The sequence below is a fragment of the Petromyzon marinus genome, chromosome 25 (genome assembly GCF_048934315.1).
Source record: "Petromyzon marinus isolate PM22_M1 ecotype Great Lakes invasive population chromosome 25, UKy_Petmar_22M1.pri1.0, whole genome shotgun sequence".
NCBI classification, from domain to species: domain Eukaryota; kingdom Metazoa; phylum Chordata; class Hyperoartia; order Petromyzontiformes; family Petromyzontidae; genus Petromyzon; species Petromyzon marinus.
The window spans coordinates 9,494,109-9,511,661 of record NC_133691.1 but is presented as its reverse complement, the minus strand read 5'-3'; the positions used below and the strand labels follow the sequence as shown (position 1 = coordinate 9,511,661).

Here is a 17,553-nt window from a genome sequence, read left to right as displayed (position 1 = left end):
GGAGAGAGGGAGGAGAGGGAGGAGGAGGAGAAGGCGTTGACGCCGCTCGCCGCGCGGAACACAAAAGAAGGCTGCCCGTGTTTTCCGGAACGTACGTCACGCGATATATTAATGAGCCAGCGCTTGGACGAGTCCATTTATATGGCACGGGGGCGTGGGTGGAGCCAATTGCGAACCCAGCATGCATCGCGCGGCGCCAGAACGCGGCGAGATAGGCGCGTTGTTCTAGGCGCCGCCCCTCGCGCGGACGAAGGGGCGGGGCCTACGGGATGAGTAGGCGGGGGCTTGTGTGCGCGGCAGGCGGGGCTAACGGGGTGAGTGGGCGGGGCTTGTACGCGGAAGGCGGGGCCAGAGTCGGTGGAGGGCTCGCCCTGTGGGCGGGGCTAGTGGGTGGGGCTGGATGGTAGGACGGGGCTCGTGGGAGGGCGCGTCTGGGTGGGAGGCAGGGGCTGGTTGGAGGGCCGGGCTAGTGGGAGGGTGGGGCTGGTGGGAGGGCGGGTCCCGTGGGAGGGCGGGGCTGGAGGGGAGGGCGGGGCTGGAGGGGAGGGAGGGGCTGACAGTCCCCGCCCCCCGGCGCGCGTGTCCTGGCAGAGCCTCGAGAAATGTGGCAGCTTTTTCGTTTTTTTTCTGGCACGAAAGTTAACATATTCACATTTTGTAATCACTTCTTAATCACTCTCATCTGGGGGGTAAGCGTGAATAATAGAAGTGATGTGTAAACCGTAGGAAAGTCTGTGGATAAATGCGGGGCCATGGATAAAGATCTCGTGGTAATTGTATTTTAAATGCAGCAATATCTCAATTTACGTCTCCCCCTTTTACGTTGTTTCGCAAATACATCGTCATGTACTTCAAAATGTGTTTTGGGTTGGGCCACAGTCATCTGGACACATTTTTTGACATGAAACCCTCTGCCACCCGACATAGCCAAACAAATGTAATTGTCACACGTACAGCTATTTAAAGCGTGATTATTGTTTCAGCTAACCGGTGTACTTGAGAACTCTCAACCATTTTTTTTGCAATTACAGTACATCAAACGATACGATTTGCTTTAAACTGCACTGATCATCCTCAGATCATCAAACCAGGGAGTGAATGTGCTGTTGTGGCATGTTCTCGATTATGACAGATTTCTGAATCTCTGATTTACTCCACACCAATCATCAGCATTCATGCGAAGTGGAAACAAAAAAACACGGCCAGTTTTGACTTTTTGAGTCCCATCTCAAGTGATGGACGTGTCAATCGATCCTCTGGACACCCTTGAAAATATGATCCATCCCAAGGAATTTTTCCAGGTGAAATATTTAAATGGCTGCTAATGAGGCTATACATGTCAAAACCGGTCAAGAGTTTATATACTCAGTAAATGCCACACTGAGTCGAATGACTCTTTTACAAGCTCCTGCGTATTGTTTCTATATTCAGATGTTTTCCAGGGGCAATTAATGAGCGGTCATGTGTAGAAGAGGAAATCAGAGCTTTCGTGCGAGGGGGAAATAGGCAATGCAGAATGGACAGATGGGGATTAAATTTTGATTTAAAGCTTTCATGACTGCAGTAATTCATATTCTTAGCTCTTTCGGTAAAGTCTTTACCGAAAGAGCTAAGAAGATGGGGATTAGTCCGCACTTTACCGAGACAGGGCTCGGCTCCTCGTCGACGCCCACGAGGATCTACACAACATCTGCGTGTGATCCACCAGCCCCCGCTGCTGCATCCAGTACTGAATCGGAGGCTTGCACAACCCCCAATGAACTCTAAGAAGAGAAGTCCCTGTGGCTGATGGGATGCGTAAAAACGTGTTTACTCATCACGTGGAGCGTTAGATATGTAAAGGAGGTGCCCTGTCATTCTGTTTCGTTCACTCGTAACGCATTGTGATGTTTCATTAAACTGTAAGTTCATTATTTTTTCAATGTGTTTATATTATTATTTGTATGCTGAGTATCTGCTGCTGCTGCTGTGTCCTGTACAGCGCTTTGAAGTCATTGATGAAAAGCGCTACATAAATGTATTTATTACTTGATGATTGCGGCGTTTGCAGTGGTACACAATTGACACGAAGCTCGTCACGTTCATCACCAACACCGCCTGGGTGAGTGAGAGGAACGAGTAGTTTATATTTTTTAAAAAGGCGACTGTCGCCTGACATTTCCTAAAACGTTTCGAAGCAATGGCCCTTCATATCGAAGCCATCCCTGTGAACCCCTTATCAGTGCCCAACCTTATTACAGGTTAATTCAGAACTATTTAGTCACCCCGTGCCCTTATAAATCTCAGCGTTCATCCTACAAAGTCCCAGCACAAGGGATAAACACAAACAAATACACAAATTCATGTTTTGTAGCCCGTATTTAAACGGCTGTGCGCTATATGGACCTGAAAACTCAATTTCCCTGTTACAAGAATACGGGGTAAAATCGTGTGGGTTCACAGCTATGCAAAGGGTCCAATTTTCACACGGACGTCGCACTGCGATTCTTAAATTGAAGGCGCATGCGATATAAAAAAAACAAATAAAGTTGACTCTGATTATAATCTAGATTTAAAGTTTTCGTGAATGCATGCATCCATACTCTTTGGCTCTTTCGGTAAAGTCACGTAGGTATAAAATAAATTAAACCACGACGTTTCGGGCGCAACACAAGCGTGGTTGTCCCACCTGATGACGGACGCTTGTGCTGCGCCCGAAACGTCGTGATTTAATTTATTTTATACCTACGTGACTTTACCGAAAGAACCACAGAGTATGTGATTATAATGATGTGGTGGGGTCAAGGTTGCAGCATCGCCCTCCGGAAGCCTCCGCGGTGGCCGTGGGGGGGGGGGGTCGCGCGGGGGGGGGGTCGCGCGGGGGGGGGTGCGGAGGAGGGGGGTGCGGGGGAGGGGCTCGCAGGGGGGGGGGTCGCGCGGGGGGGGTGCGGGGGAGGGGCTCGCAGGGGGGGGGGGGCAGGGTCGCGGGGGTGGGTTGCGGTTCCGCGGCCGTTGGTTGCGCGAGCCGATCTCGCGAGAGTTGTTGGGAGCGGCCAATAGGAACGGCGGTCGGGGAGAGCGCAGTTCTCGCGAGAGTTGGTATGAAAAGGCAAGAAGCGCGGGAGACCGCGGCTCGAGTGGAGTTGGCGCGCGCGCAAGGAACAGCGCAATAACAATAACAAACACAAATAACTACTACACCACAACAACCACAACACTACAACAGACGCCGTTCAGTTGGCGGTTTACACCACTGCGCTTGTTGGTGCCAGGCTAGGTGGACGTTGAGGCCGTTTGCGTGCGGTGTGCGGAGGGGGCTCGCGTCAGCCACAGGTGGCCGCCGGTCGGTGCTTCGCCTCACGTTACTTTTGCGTTCGTGTTTGTCGCTCCTCCGCCCGCGCTTGCTGTAAGCAGGCACGCCTGCTTCTTCAATGCCGGCATTAGAACCCCTCGAACTTCTTGATTATCACGGTTGGCTGCGTACGGTGCGAAAGAGGTTTCAACACACGGGTCCTGGTTCCACGAAAACTATTGCGCACCGCAAGAGTAATCGTCAACGTGGTTTTTTTTCTCTTTTGTAAACGCGTGATAATTTTATTGTTTCCCCTTCTGCGTGGTTACTTTACCGAAAGAACCAAGCATACGAATCCCAATGCTTTAATAAAATCAAAATTTTAAAACGCATGAGCGTTGAGCAAAAGCGCCGATTGTCGCGTCTTTTATTATTATTATTGTTGTTGTTTCCGCCTTTGCAGGGAGGAGACATGGCTCAGACTCCCGTGTCGTCTGCGGTGCCGCTGCGGAGACCCCTCGGCCTGAGCGCCTCCAAAGAGAAGTCTGCGCGCATCCGCTTGCTTCAGCTGAACTTCAGGAAGCGCCTCTCAGCGCAAGCGGCCACGGTGAGAAAAATGCAATGTTTTTTTTAATGAAATGTACTAGTGGTAATGTAAGGACTCCTCCAGGAAGTGGCCCCGAAAGCTTGCCACAACGCAAGGGGGAGACAGTGGTCAATTACAGCCAACGTCAGTTGAGCGTGGACATATTAGACCCAAGCCGAAAAATAACATGTAAAAATTATGTTTAAATAGATTTTTTTTTATGATAGAATAAGGTATTGTCATCAGTATGACATAAGTATACCAAGTTTGCAGTCGATTCCACATTGGGAAGCGGGTTAAAATTGAGTTACAAGATTTGAGGATACAACAACAGACAGTGAGTTAATAAAAAGCGTGTAATAATAAAAAAACACCCCCACGTAGAACGCAAACTTGTTTAGGCCAAACATCCCAAATGCAAAAAAAATACCTTAAAAATTACTCTTGGGATTAGACGTAGCAAAAAAATTGCTACCACCTGCGAAAACTAGGCAGGAACCCTCTCTGAACTATTCTTGAGGCTCGGTGAGGTTTTCCTGTGTAAACAAGGGTTACTATTAATGGCCATGCTGATGTACGTAACACGAATCGCGAGGATAGTTGTTGAGAATAAATGACCCAATACCTGCCACCACGGCGCCTGTGCCAGGCTAGGTGCACTTTGAGGCAACCACTTGCACCGTCGAAGGCTCGCTGGCAGGTCACGGGACAGACCCAGGTGGTGCCATGGGTTGGCCGACTGAGATGACTGGCAGATGCACCAGCTGTATACCCCCTACCGTGCCAACATGCTGCATTAAAGCCACCCGGTGCTCCGCTGGTTGTTGAATAAGTAACAATACATATACAACACACTATTCCATATCCGTCCCTCCCAGTCACTGCCTTTTGGGAGTGATATTTTTCGGCAGCATTGGTTTCATATTGTACAAGCAAACTCCGGTTTAGACATTCGCGCTTTCAAAAGCAGTCGTATACATAATAGTTCATTACAGCAGGGAACTGCAATAGGTATGCTGTACCCACCACTCATGCGAGTGATTGGTGCGAGTTGCCGAGTTCAGTGTGTAAGCTGCTATCTTTGATTGTGTATTTGTTTACCATTATGACTTACTAAGTTTTTGAATGTACTATATGCATGTTGAACTTCTTTCGCACCATACGTTGTTAACCGTGTTCATCGAAGGTGCGGTGGGAAGGACAACAAGACTAAACACGAAAAGCAGTTGTAAAGAAGTCGTTGCTGATCACTGTAGAAATCATTACTGCTGAAAATTATTCGACTGATGCTGGCTTTTAGGCGCTTGTTGTAGCATTGTCAGTGGTGCCACGTGCGGTCTGTTCCCTGCGAGGCCTCGGTAGAACGCTGCCCTGCGGCAGGGAATGACCTCGCTGCTGCGCAAAATCCTGTGGACTCTGCGCATCCCGCATGAGTTTCTGGGAATGGGAACAAACTTGAGAATACCAATTGGGAGTGGGATGGGAATGAGATGCCAAGCTGATGGAACTGGGTGTAAAAGATAGGTTTAGCCTTAGAACAGATTTATAGTAGAGTTGTATTTTTTTACACAGTTGCTGAGCACAAGGCCAAAACGTGAAATGGCCAGTAACAAACAGCACTCTTGCTGTGTTAAAACCCTTGCATACGTAACAAGTTTATTTGGCCTTTTCAGTTGGAGGACGGTTTATGACATTCGTCAGATCATTACCCGACTTGACCAACATATCCTGTTACGAATTTGAATTTTCAAAGTTGTAATAGATAAACGGTAACACGTTTCTCAAATTGAGAAAAGTTATAAGCTTGGGAAAATAGCGTGGAGCAGTGCAGGGGTAGACGCAGAAAGAAGCATTGTGTCTTGCAGTGTAGTGGTTGAACACTGGTTTGAAATGAAACGGTCTGATAGAACGAGTCCTTAACATGGTTGGATGAATGGGAATTAAGTGAGAAAGTGACTGGAGTGAATTAGTGACTGCTGGATCATCAACCTGACGATATGATGTATATTATTATGTTATTGATTGACAGTGAGGGATATTTTTAGTTGGGGACAGCTGAAGCTGTTCTCATGCATAGTGTTCAACTGTAACATATTGTACCACAATGTTGCAGGATGCATCGCCCGCATTATCTATAAAGCTTCCGAAAAATGCAAGCACTCCAGACATGAGTCCTTACACCCTGTTGAAAAAGATCCACAGCACAGGTAAGAAAATGGCCTGAGACACCACTACAGTTGTTCAATAATAAAACCTAAATCTATTAGAGCAAACCCCTACCTCTCGATCTCCCATTGTCCCTTCAGCAGCTGAGCTATCCATGCAAATTGTAGATATGAGCAGGCAGTCTCAAATTAAATCAGATTGCATGTCATGCCTTACTTAAAGCACAACTCTCAATGTATTAGAACAGTCCGGGTGGAATCTCAATCAGATGTTTTAATCTGAGACAAGGCCCTTGTATGGATGTAGTTTCCTTTAGGATTCTTAAGGTTCACTATTAACACCTGAGGCTCCGAGCCAGTCCAAGGAATCTGAGATGTTTGAAGAGTGGTGTTGCCACAGAGGACCACGTTGGAGAGATATGACACAAATTAGCAGTGACAATTAGATCACGTGATGCGAGTTTCATGGCGAGTGCCCCACAGTCAATCATTTTCAATAGTGAGTAGCAAAATAGATTTTCTAAATCACAGGCTGAAACAAAATTCACCCCTTACTAACACTTCTTTATAACTCAACATATATTTTTTCTGAAGAAAGGACATTGCTGACAATGTCAGCCTGCTATATATTTTTCTCCAATAAGGCAGTAGTAAGCATGACAATGGTGAAGTGTTTTGAAGCACAGGCAAAATGGATCCCTGGGTTTCTTTTCATGTTGCCCACAGCCGTGGAGGTTAGCCCTGTGGAGGTGTTTAAGCCCATGCCTGAACATGTGAAGGATGATGCGGAGACTTGCAAGAAATCTGAAACAAGCAGGTCAGTACATTAAAGTTTCTTTTAAATGTCTGTCATTGCGTCTGGCGCAAATCACTTGGCACTGTAATGTCCACGTTGGATTTAAAAACACGTGATTTTATATCGAGTACTTATTGCTAAATTGAATCCATGGTTCACACTTAAATTTTGGGTTAAACCACAATGATCTGACCGAACTTGTTGTAAGACCCTCCACTACCTGATATGGCCAAACAAATATAATTGTCATTGTACAAGCATTTAATGCACAAATAATTGTTTTAGCTCAATTTAATAATCAGTGCATTTGTACATATCACAATTTAATGTGTGTGGTTATGTTGGTTGGTAGAGGGTTATACGACAAAAGTTAATTATGAATCCTAATATTGACTGTGGCAATCTTATGTATTAGGTTCATCCAAAGTTGATTAACCTTGTTCTGATTAATGTAAATGGTACAGAAATGGTGTCCATAAATGTGAGAAATGTATCAACTTTTGAGTTGTAAATCTGTCGTTGTTGTGGTGCTGTTGGGTGCAGTATGTTCGAGTTCACACCGACGGACGAGAGTGAGAGCGAGACACTGCAGCAGCGGCACCACCGCCCCATGATGACGCCGGTCGACATGCAGACATTCACCAAGAGATTCCAGCAAGCCATGGATGGCAGAGGCAGGTTCCCACTTTAGTGCTTGAAATCACCATTGCTGCTGATCTAATGTTACAGCTCTCAGCCAGTGGTGTAAATTCCTCATGCCTATTGCAGGGGAAAATATTTCCAAAGGAAAACCACTGTTCAACTTCTGCACATATTCGGCACTAATTTTATCGCCCTTGGAAGGATGATGGGCTGAGTCAACCCCAGACCAGGATTTGGCTGGATATGACAATTCTGTGGCTATATATACCACGGTTGCATGGGTTTATGCATATGGCCACGAGAATGTGATATGCACACACTCGACTTAATGTGTAAATAACACATTGATGTTCGATATTTCCCTGATATTTTCTTACGAGCCCTTAATTCTTTAAAATGCCTTGATATGTTTTTATTCCAAGTATCATTATTCAAGAATGAAGGGCCAGGGCACTGGGCCTCAAGTCTTAGGCTATATTATACATGGACGCGGGGTGCGCTTGGGTTTAGTGCAGTAATGTGTAACTGCTGTAAAACAGAAATTAGTAAGTTGTATTGTAGACCTGAGATGTGCAGCATTTTAATAATGATGAAGAGTTATGTACAGGAAAGGTGCACCACTTAGTGTCTGCTTAATTTATTATCAGAGCTGTCGTGGTATAATGGGTAGCACACTGGACTTGCAATCCAGAAGTCGCCAGTTCGATTTAGTCTCCTTGCACGGCAGTTGACACGTGGTGCAAGTCTTTTTATTCTCCCTACTACGACGAACCAGGATGAATGGGCATGCCACAATTTGTAAAACAGCAGGGCGTGGCTGGTGGGGTAAAGTGTGGGTACGCCCACCTCTTCCAGCACGGTTTGTCAACATGGAAGAGTAGACCAAAATACCCTCTAGAGCTCCCTTTACCAGAAGCCCTACTGCCGACAGTGGCTTGAGCAAGCAATTGCTGGGTTGCTCCTGTACCCCATTGAGGCATTAATTAGGTAATGGTACAATATCCGGAATTAAATATTGTGATGTGAAATGTTTTTACAGACCTACCTGCATTGGAACGATCTGCCATGAGCAGGTAATGTAATCTGTATGCAGTGCATTTCATAAATATGTTTCCATCTTCAGGTGTGTATCGTCTAGATCCTACCCGAATGATTGTAACAGGTCTAAGTCAGATCTTTATTTTCCGAATCATTGTGTCAGAAGCCCCTATACAGGTTATACGTTTAATTGCCCTTTACTCATGGAATGAAACAAAATGTAACATTACCTGCATCTCATTACATTTTAGGGACATTTGGAATTAGGCTTTTCAACTATTTCAACGCTGCTCTCTGGCCTCTACAAATCCCTCATCTCCAAATCCCAATGATCCAAAATGCAGCTGCAAGATTTCTCACCAGTATCCACAAACGAGACCATGTCACCCGAGTACAGTACTGCACCCGCCCCTGATAACGGAACGTAGAGTGGCAGCAACCAACCACACGAGCAAGCCGGATTAGGAAAGGTTTCTCTACCACAGACCAAATACATAGTAATAGGCTAACACAGACGGTGCGAATACTTTACATCAAGCAACTGCTGTAAAGGAATTTTATTTTGTTGTTATTCTTGGTTACCTAGGAGAGCCTCGCTGAGTTTCAAGACTTTTTCAATAGATGGCAATGTTACTGTGCGCAGTCTGAATTGAGTAATGAGCTGGTAATTATTCAACATTGGGATCCTTGGCCAATACCAGTTACATTGTTTTTTTACTTAAGGGAGGTAACAAGTGAACCCAGAGGGAACCCATACGGAACAGGGGGAGAACATACAAACTCCACATAGAAAGGCACCTGAGTCGGGAATCGAATCCAGGGCCTTGTTGCTGTTAGGCACAAGTGTTACCACTGCGCCACATTGCTACATAACTATTGAATCGCGTGTAACTTGCACAGTATGTTTTGACCGATCGCAGCTTAAGCCTGAACACTTCACTCGACTCCGAGGAGGAGGATGACGATGCGATGGGGGTGAAGATACGACGCAGCCTCACGAGGGCACCAACGCAAATGGCCAACAAGGAGGCCTTTTTGCAGCGTCTACAACAACATTTGAGAGAGGAGGCTGAGGAGCCCCGACCTGCGCACACCACAGGTCTAAAGAAGCTGCTTTCTCCATGCAAACAAAGACAATGTGATTTCCTGCTCGAGTGGGCATTGAGGCGGCGCTCGTCTCCTGTGTACAGCCCAGAGCCTGCGGTTGGAGTTCGCACATCCCCATGGCGGCAGCAAGTCTATCCACTGGGCGTTTAAGCCTCATTGCACATTACCGGCCAAATGGCTCGGCCATAGAGCGTGCAGCTCACAATATGAAGGTTGCAAATTCAAATTTGGTTCTTTGATAGACCCGCAACCACCATAGAAATGTGGAATTTTCACCACCTGGCTCAGGGCTGTAAACACACTATGAGCACCGCCTCAATGTGCAATGTGCATTGACTCTGACTTGAATGGTGTTGTCAAAATCAAGGATGGCTTTGTGCGTTTCATATTGTCAATGTCCTGTTGTGTTTCTCCGTAGACTTGATGGCTGGAGGGGTTTCTGAACTGTCCATCGGGGAACACACCTCGCATTTCTCAGAAAGTAGTAGCAGCAAGCGCACACTGAGAGACCGATCCACGCCGGGAGTCAGGAATATGGCGGCAAAGACACTAGATGGTCATATGGAAGTGTCGGGAAGGGCAGAAGACAAGCATAGTGACGATATGGAAGAAAACGGTGTTCCTGCAGAAGTGACTATGTCGGGTTACCTTAGTCCAGTTATTGACATTCACCCATCACCGCACATTGGCACCCCAATCTTATCTGCAATACAGAGTGGCCTGCAGGACAGCGATGGAGATGGCACAGGGGCAGAGGAACTGAAGACGACGCGTGAAAGCGACGAGATGTCTGAAGAAATATCTGGATTGAACCCCAGGGAGGAAGCAGAAATGTCATCTGCCGAGTTAGTATATCCCATGTCTTTTCCACACCTCGGCCACACATCTCCAGTTGGTGAAGAGTTGATGGGTGACGAGGAGGGGGGGGAGTCAAAACCTGAGTCAGACGGTGACCAAGCTGGCCCTGCTGGAGATGCCTTGGATTTTGGACGTAGCCACAATTTGGCAACGTCACCTTATGAAGAAGAAGAAGAGGAAGATTACGGCAGTAGTAACGATGAAGGTAATGCAGATTTTATTTTATACACACATGACCCCGTTTAGCCAGTTGCCGAGCTATTTAACAAGGGAGATTCGTGGTGCGTGAGCACAGCAAATATAAAAACAATTGCTTCGTATTGTGTAGGACTGGGATATGACATGTTTTAAATGTTAAAAATGTTAACTTGTAAAGTAAAATTTCGGCTAGCCGGACTAATAATAATTTCAACTTTTAAAGCATACAGTATTCACTCACTCTCAAAGAGAGAGAGAACGACACAGGCACGAGGAGAAACCACAGACAAGCAGGAATGCAGCAGCAGCCACGCAGTGATGAGCCGGTGCTCCCAACAATAACCCAGCACAGAGCGATGATTGCTTTGTGCAATCTAAATTGAGTAATGTTTGGATCTTGTTTTGAATTATATCAGGGGATCTTTAACTTCCATTGTGAAGCAAACGGTGCTTGTTTATTGATTAGTTTAAGGCTCTTATTATTTGGGAAATAGTTTGAATCTTAGAAATGTCAAATATTGACTTTGTTACATTGAAGCATTAATAGTAAGAACTGAAGTATATCTCACGAAAATTTACAAAGGAGTTTGTTGCTGCATGCGCTTGAACAGGAGAGTTAAAATTGCATGAAGTGAAGGCGTTCAACAAGCCCTCGCCAACTCTGAACACTCCTGCTTTCTTCACGAGAGACAAACTTTCGTAAGTGACCTTATTTTAAAGCTGAACAAATATTAATTGGTCTAATTTTTTATATCTGGTGTGTTTTGAATGTTTACCAATGTTGCACAGTGAGTTGGGCATTCCTCAGGTTATGTAAACCAATCCAGATAGTATTTGTCCAGATCATCACGTGGCCAAAACAAATCATTAATCTGAATCCAATGTTACACTGATAATTTCACCTATTGCGGATTAGCAGTCCAGAGTAGTTTGGGCTGATGTTGGTACAGATTCATAATCTTCCACATGATAGAGCCATATACTATGACATAGTTCATATTGATGTTATGCATAGCCATATGCTTGTTTTATCTCTTGCAGTAAAGGCAAGCAGAAGGGCCCGTTGAAGATAAACAAAGCTACTTCAAAAAGGGGCAAGACAGAGAAAATGTTGAAGATACCGATGAAGGAGATCAAGAATATCTGCCAGAGATTTGTGCCCTGCCGGCTGAACAGAGATGCCCTTTTGGCCATTGAAAAGAGGTATGCTGTGTAGTTAATGTGAACTGAAAAAATGTTTGATGTTTCGCCCAGGCTCAACTCCAATAAATACATTTATTTACAGTTTTAAACACAGTTGTAGAGCACAGCCCAAAGGTCCAAAATGTCAAGTGGTTAGTAACAAACAGCACTATCATAGCTGTAATAGATGAGTGTTAATGTTTCTTTAATTGAATAATGGTCTTATAAAAGCCTGGGAAAAGAAACATTGGGAGGGAATTCCAAAGTGGAGCACTGCAAAATAAGAAGCAGAAAGAGAAGTGTTGTGACCTAGAGTGTGGCAGTTGGAACACCATCTGTAAAGGGAGGACGGTGTCTGACCATAGAGATCACAGTGAAGAGATCAGGGATAAAGTACAGGGACAGATGTATTGGTGCCGACTTGTACATCATCGTAAACGTTGAGTGACACGAAGAAGACCCTCCTAGCTGAGCGGTGTTTCTCTGTGGCCGCAGCTGTTTTGTAGAGCTCTACCCCGCGGCTGTCTCTGAATGTGTCCTCCAATGCCTAGCCACCAGTTAATTCCATACCTGTCAACCCATACGGTTTACCCGTGTTCTTGTACAGGGAAATGTAGTTTTCAGGTTCATATGGCATACAGCCGTTTCAATACGGGCAATTTTTTTCCTTTTGTTTGTGTTTATCCCTTATGATGGGACTTAGTAGGATGTACGTTGATATTTATAAAGGCACGGGGGTGACCAATAAGGTCTGAATTGGTCTCTAATAAGGTAGGCACTGATAAGGGGTTGTACCTCATCTGCTTAGAGCATGGGCAAAAAACCCCTACAACTCAGATGTGCGTCAGTGTTTATGCCATAAGAAATATCAATGTTGGTACATCCATTTGGTGTCTCGTAATGTACAATATCGTGTCTTACGTTTAGAAACTATGCTGTCTCAGTCATTAGTAAGCCTTTAAAATATTTACTTTAACAGTACGAATGTACATTGTTTTATCTTTTGAATGCCGATACATTTTTGGATTCTTTATTAAGGCCTCGACACAGAGGCATTGGGTCTCTGTGTGTCTATGTTGTGTCTCTCTGTGTCTCTGTGTTGCCTCTGTCTGCTTGTGTGTCTCCGTGTCTGTGTTTTGACTCTCAAATTTAGTTCTACCTGATGACGATTGCTTGTGTTGCAATCGAAACGGCGTATTCTATTATTTAATTTATTTTCTTTCTCCTTGACTTTACTGAAAGAATCAAAGAGTAGAGCCAGAATCTTGTGTGAAGACATGAAAAATAATTCCTCATGTTTGTTCATGTCTTGTTTTGTCCTTATTCTGGTGTAATGCTGTTTGGGGTGCCACGGTGGTGGGATGTTAACTACCTTGCCTGATATACAGGAGGTCGTGGGTTCAATCCCGACCCTGACACCTGTATATTTCGAGTTTGCATATTCTCCCTGTCGTTGCGTGGATTTTTCTCCGGGTCTTCCGGTTTTCCCCTCCATTTAGAGACATGTATTAAGAGTATTTGGCTGCTATACATTTCCACAAAAGCTATTTCGATGAGCTATCATTTGTGGCCAGGTCGTGTTGATGAAAAAGAAATAGCTATGCAGCTCAGTCGGCCTTACCTGGTAAAATAAAAATAGTTTAGGATGTCTTGCACTTTTACACTGTGTTGATGTAGGTTTTATTTTAACTCTTGTCTCCGTTGACTTTCATTTTCCATTAATGGGCCCTGGCCTGGTATAAAAGAACACATGTAATAATCGGACAATATGCCTCCTTCACATTTCTGTTCTTCCACAGAAAAAATATATTTGTTACACATCCCATGATCCACAAAGCCTTCTGGGAAGTACATAATTTCAGCAGCATTCAACACAATTATTATCTGGACCAGTTTCAACATTTATTGCTTCATCAACAGTCAGGTCGGCTTGAACATTCAATGCTGGTGATTTGCCAGATTTGTATCGCCAAGGACCCTTTTATATATGGATCATAGTTCAACAGAAAATATCTTATATATATATTCGTGTTGTTATGGTTATAAAGGTCTTGATTGAAGATCTATTCATTGATTTGCAATCATTTTTCTAGTTTGCCAAGATCTTGACATGCCAAGTGCGTGTGTTTGTACGGCAGACTGCCACTGTTATTTGAACAGATGTTGGATGACCTGGATGCATTTGCATCCCATGCTGGGAGGAAAACGATTACAATCGCAGATGTGGAGCTGCTGATGAAGAGGTGAGGGCAAGGATGCCACCAAATGGGCTGTTAAAGTTTACACAACTATGTTAAATGAATGTTTATTTTTTATTTAATGTCAAGAATTAACCCAGTAAAAGCCAGTGTAATATTGAAGTGTTTTTTTCGATTGTTAAATGTTACAAAATGAACCATGAGAGATAACTCTCAAGAGTAGAGACTTAAAGACCAAATTGGCAAAGCTGTTTTGCAACTTCATCAGAGGTGATACTATTTTTAAAAACGTGTGCTGAGTACAGGCCCAAGGACCCAACGTGTTAAATGGCTGGTAACAAATACCACTGTCAAAAATAGATAAGAGTCAGTTGTAGTAGATGAGAGCAAACATTTGTTGAATTAAGTGTGATTGTAAGGTCTTGGGAAAGAGCATAGAGGGGAATTTAAAAGTGGAGCAGTGCTAGGGAAGAAGCAGAGAAGTGTTTTGACCTGCTGTGTGATGTGTGGATGAGATGAAACGATCATTCTGGTAGGCCGAGTCTTGAATTAAATCCAGACCTCGGCTGAGTAAATCCAAACTTGAATCGTAATCAATCCAAATCTCCCATGGCGTTCAACTATATAGGATTCACAATCCATAATGTAAAGACCTCTGATACCAGGTCTGTATTTGGATTCATTTTGGGAAAGAGTAGCGGTGCAGAGGTTAGCGTGGTAAAGTATGGTCAACACCCATGATATGGCAAGAGGATGCCTTCATCCAACAGTACATTGACAAAACACGAAGTTGTTTTAGTCAAAGTGAATTCCTGCTGAAATGTGCATTGAGGTGGTGCTTATCTCCCGTTTACAGCCCTGAGAGTGGTAGAAATTCCACATTACTATAGCAGGGGCAAGTCTTATCGCTATTAACTTCCCAATCGAGAGGGACAATAGACTGCATCAACCCCCAACCAGGATTTGAACTCGTAGCCTTCCGATTAAGAGTCGCTTGCTCAACCCCCAATGAACCGCCTGGTCAGATAAATATGACTTAGATGAAAAATGCTGCTATCATTGTGGAACCCTTGGGGTGCCCTTTCCTCATGTTGTGTCTGTGTGCGCGTCTGTGCAGGCAGCGTTATGTGACGGACACGATGCCTCTCGTAGCCCTGGCTCGCGAGTATCTCCCCATGGAGAAGCGCGTGGAGTTGCTGGACATTGTGCTGGGCAAGGTCCTGCCACCGCTGCCCATGACAAACATAGAACATTGAGAAAGCTGCATGTGCGGGAAACACCACCCAATGCTAGCACAACACACACACGCATTGTCTTAACCAGCCTCATTTTGGTTTGCGAGAGGAAGTATCAGCTGTAACCCGGCAATTTTTGGGCCTCCACGAAAGCGAACTCTAGAGGGTATTTGGCCTACTGTTCCACGCAGACCAAACGTGTCGGACAAGGTAGGAGAGTCCCACACTATATTCCTTTGCACACCATCTCTGCCGATCGGCTAACTTGTGAACGCATTCTGCTAGGTGGACAGAGGCGGGCGGGATTTGGTAAATGCACTCATTGTTTCAACTGCCGTGGCGGGAAATGGCATTTAGTTGGCGACCTCTGGATGGCAAGTCCAGCGTACTAACCATTACACCACTGAGTGCTGTCCTTTGAATATGCTTTACAATTACTCAAACTAAGCACCGTATAGTATTATATATAAGCATTAGTTTGGCTGTTTTTCATTGCAATAACAGTAAATATTATTCGAAAATACTTGTCAGCTTTCAAAATATTTTATGCACTATCTGAAGTGTATGTATAGCCCTTAACTACTGTTAACTCAATATAGAATTGAAGCTTTCGTGACTGCAGAAATTACTACACTCATTGTTTTTTTCGGTAAAGTCACGTATGTAGAAATAAAATCAAATTAAATCAAATTAAAATAAATCACGACGTTTCGAACGCAACACAAGCGATTATCATCAGGCGTAAAACAAATAGCGAGGGAACACATAGGGGGACATCACACACATAGCACATAGAGAACGTTAAACTGCACGGAGGCCAATTAGGTTTGTTGTTTTCTCGTCTCTCATCTTGTTGTATTGGCCTACGTGCAGTTTAACGTTCTCTATGTACGTGATGTCCCCCTATGTGTTCCCTCGCTACTGTTAACTCGCCACCTATCACAGGAATATTCCCTTGTCGTGTCATTGTCGTACAATTGTGTTTGGAAGAGAAGACAACATGGGCAAGCATAGGATATTTGTCGGTTTATGGATGTATGATGAACTTCTTTCGCACTGTACATAGCCAACCGTGCTAATCAGAGGTGCAATGTTATTCACAGCTACAATAGGTTTCTACACATTTTAATATTTCTGGTGGATGGGGACAGGGAGCATCAACTATGTCAGTTGTAAAATAGTGGCATGGTGTACGTTGTATGTTAGTGACTTCCTGCTCAAATGAGCATGGAGGTGTAGTGCTCATCTCCCATTTACAGCCCTGAGCGAATGGTGGAAATGTCCACGTTCCTATAGCAGGAGTGACCACAATTGCATTCCCCACAGTGGTACTAATTTGATCGTCCTTGGAGTGAAGCTCAGTTGAGTCATTCCCTAGCCGGGATCCGTTTGCCTGCTGCTCGCTTTATTCCACTGAGCGAACTGGCCAAGTTTTAACGTAAACATTTCTCAAAATTCACCATTTATATTTTATCAAAGGCCAAGGCAGGTTAAATTCCTTTAGAGCTGTACACACAATCAGATCTTTAGGTTGGGTTGTCCAAGCAAGGGGCAAGTCTGTCGGTTGGGTCTCAGTCTCGATAGCCAGTGTCATGTCCACACTCTGGCCGTGGTTGATTGCAGTGGCTCAGCAATGTGTAACTGTTGAAGACGATAAATAAAGTTGTAGCGTTTAATAAAAATCAACAAGACGTAGCCGTGGCCAAAGCCGTTGATTGCGCCACACCTCTCTTCTACTCTCCGCCAGAACCCCGATTTAATTTTCAACAGTTACGCAGAACGAAGTGTTTAGCACAAAACGTTATATATGATCTAAACAATGCAACAATTGAAACAAAAAAGTTTCTTCAATGTAATAAAAAGGGTGTATATAATATACCCATTTAATGTCATTACAGACCACATTGCTTGAGTAATTTAACAGAGTTGTGTAGATGTTTATTCTCCGGAATGTTAAGACAATGGACTTAATTTCCTGTAAGTGCAATGGTTGGTTATTTTGTGAGCAATATTTATTTCACTGCAATTGTCACCTCTCTCGTAGAGTTGCCCACATTGTGCTAACATCAATCTTTTTTCTTGCTAACAAGTGTATGATTTCCATACTCGTTAAATACATGTAAAAACGAAATAGAATTTCAAATGTACTTTTTTTTACATTAAATTCTGGCTAAATTTACTGTAGATGTGGTTGGTGGTATTGAAGCGAAACGATTCTTGCATTCCCCCTGCATCGAGTGCCATTGTTTTGGCCCTAATCGCTCCCATTGACAGTTT

At 44.4% G+C, this 17,553-nt stretch overlaps 1 protein-coding gene across 4 annotated transcripts; it reads left to right on the top strand.

Annotated features, from left to right (window-relative positions):
- Positions 1-5: 5 nt before the first annotated feature.
- CENPT (centromere protein T) lies at positions 6-17,455 on the top strand. 4 transcript variants are annotated; one of them, XM_076069694.1, is made up of 12 exons: positions 6-91; positions 3,735-3,878; positions 5,971-6,064; positions 6,749-6,839; positions 7,362-7,492; positions 8,500-8,533; positions 9,419-9,597; positions 10,024-10,668; positions 11,273-11,360; positions 11,703-11,864; positions 13,982-14,086; positions 15,159-17,455. In XM_076069694.1, the coding sequence occupies exons 2-12, from the start codon at positions 3,744-3,746 to the stop codon at positions 15,295-15,297; spliced, it is 1,803 nt and encodes a 600-aa protein (XP_075925809.1). In that variant the 5' UTR covers positions 6-91; positions 3,735-3,743; the 3' UTR covers positions 15,298-17,455. The 4 variants fall into 4 exon arrangements, with proteins under 4 accessions (XP_075925809.1, XP_032816400.2, XP_075925808.1 ...); XM_076069693.1 differs by lacking the exon at positions 6-91 and adding an exon at positions 3,054-3,312; XM_076069692.1 differs by lacking the exon at positions 6-91 and adding an exon at positions 3,054-3,322.
- Positions 17,456-17,553: the final 98 nt, after the last annotated feature.

Coding starts and splice junctions, on each gene's coding strand:
- CENPT (XM_076069694.1), top strand. CDS start 3,744: ATGGCTCAGACTCCCGTGTCGTCTGCGGTGCCGCTGCGGAGACCCCTC. Junction 10,669..11,272: donor CGGCAGTAGTAACGATGAAG/GTAATGCAGATT, acceptor GCGCTTGAACAG/GAGAGTTAAAATTGCATGAA. Junction 11,361..11,702: donor TTCACGAGAGACAAACTTTC/GTAAGTGACCTT, acceptor TATCTCTTGCAG/TAAAGGCAAGCAGAAGGGCC.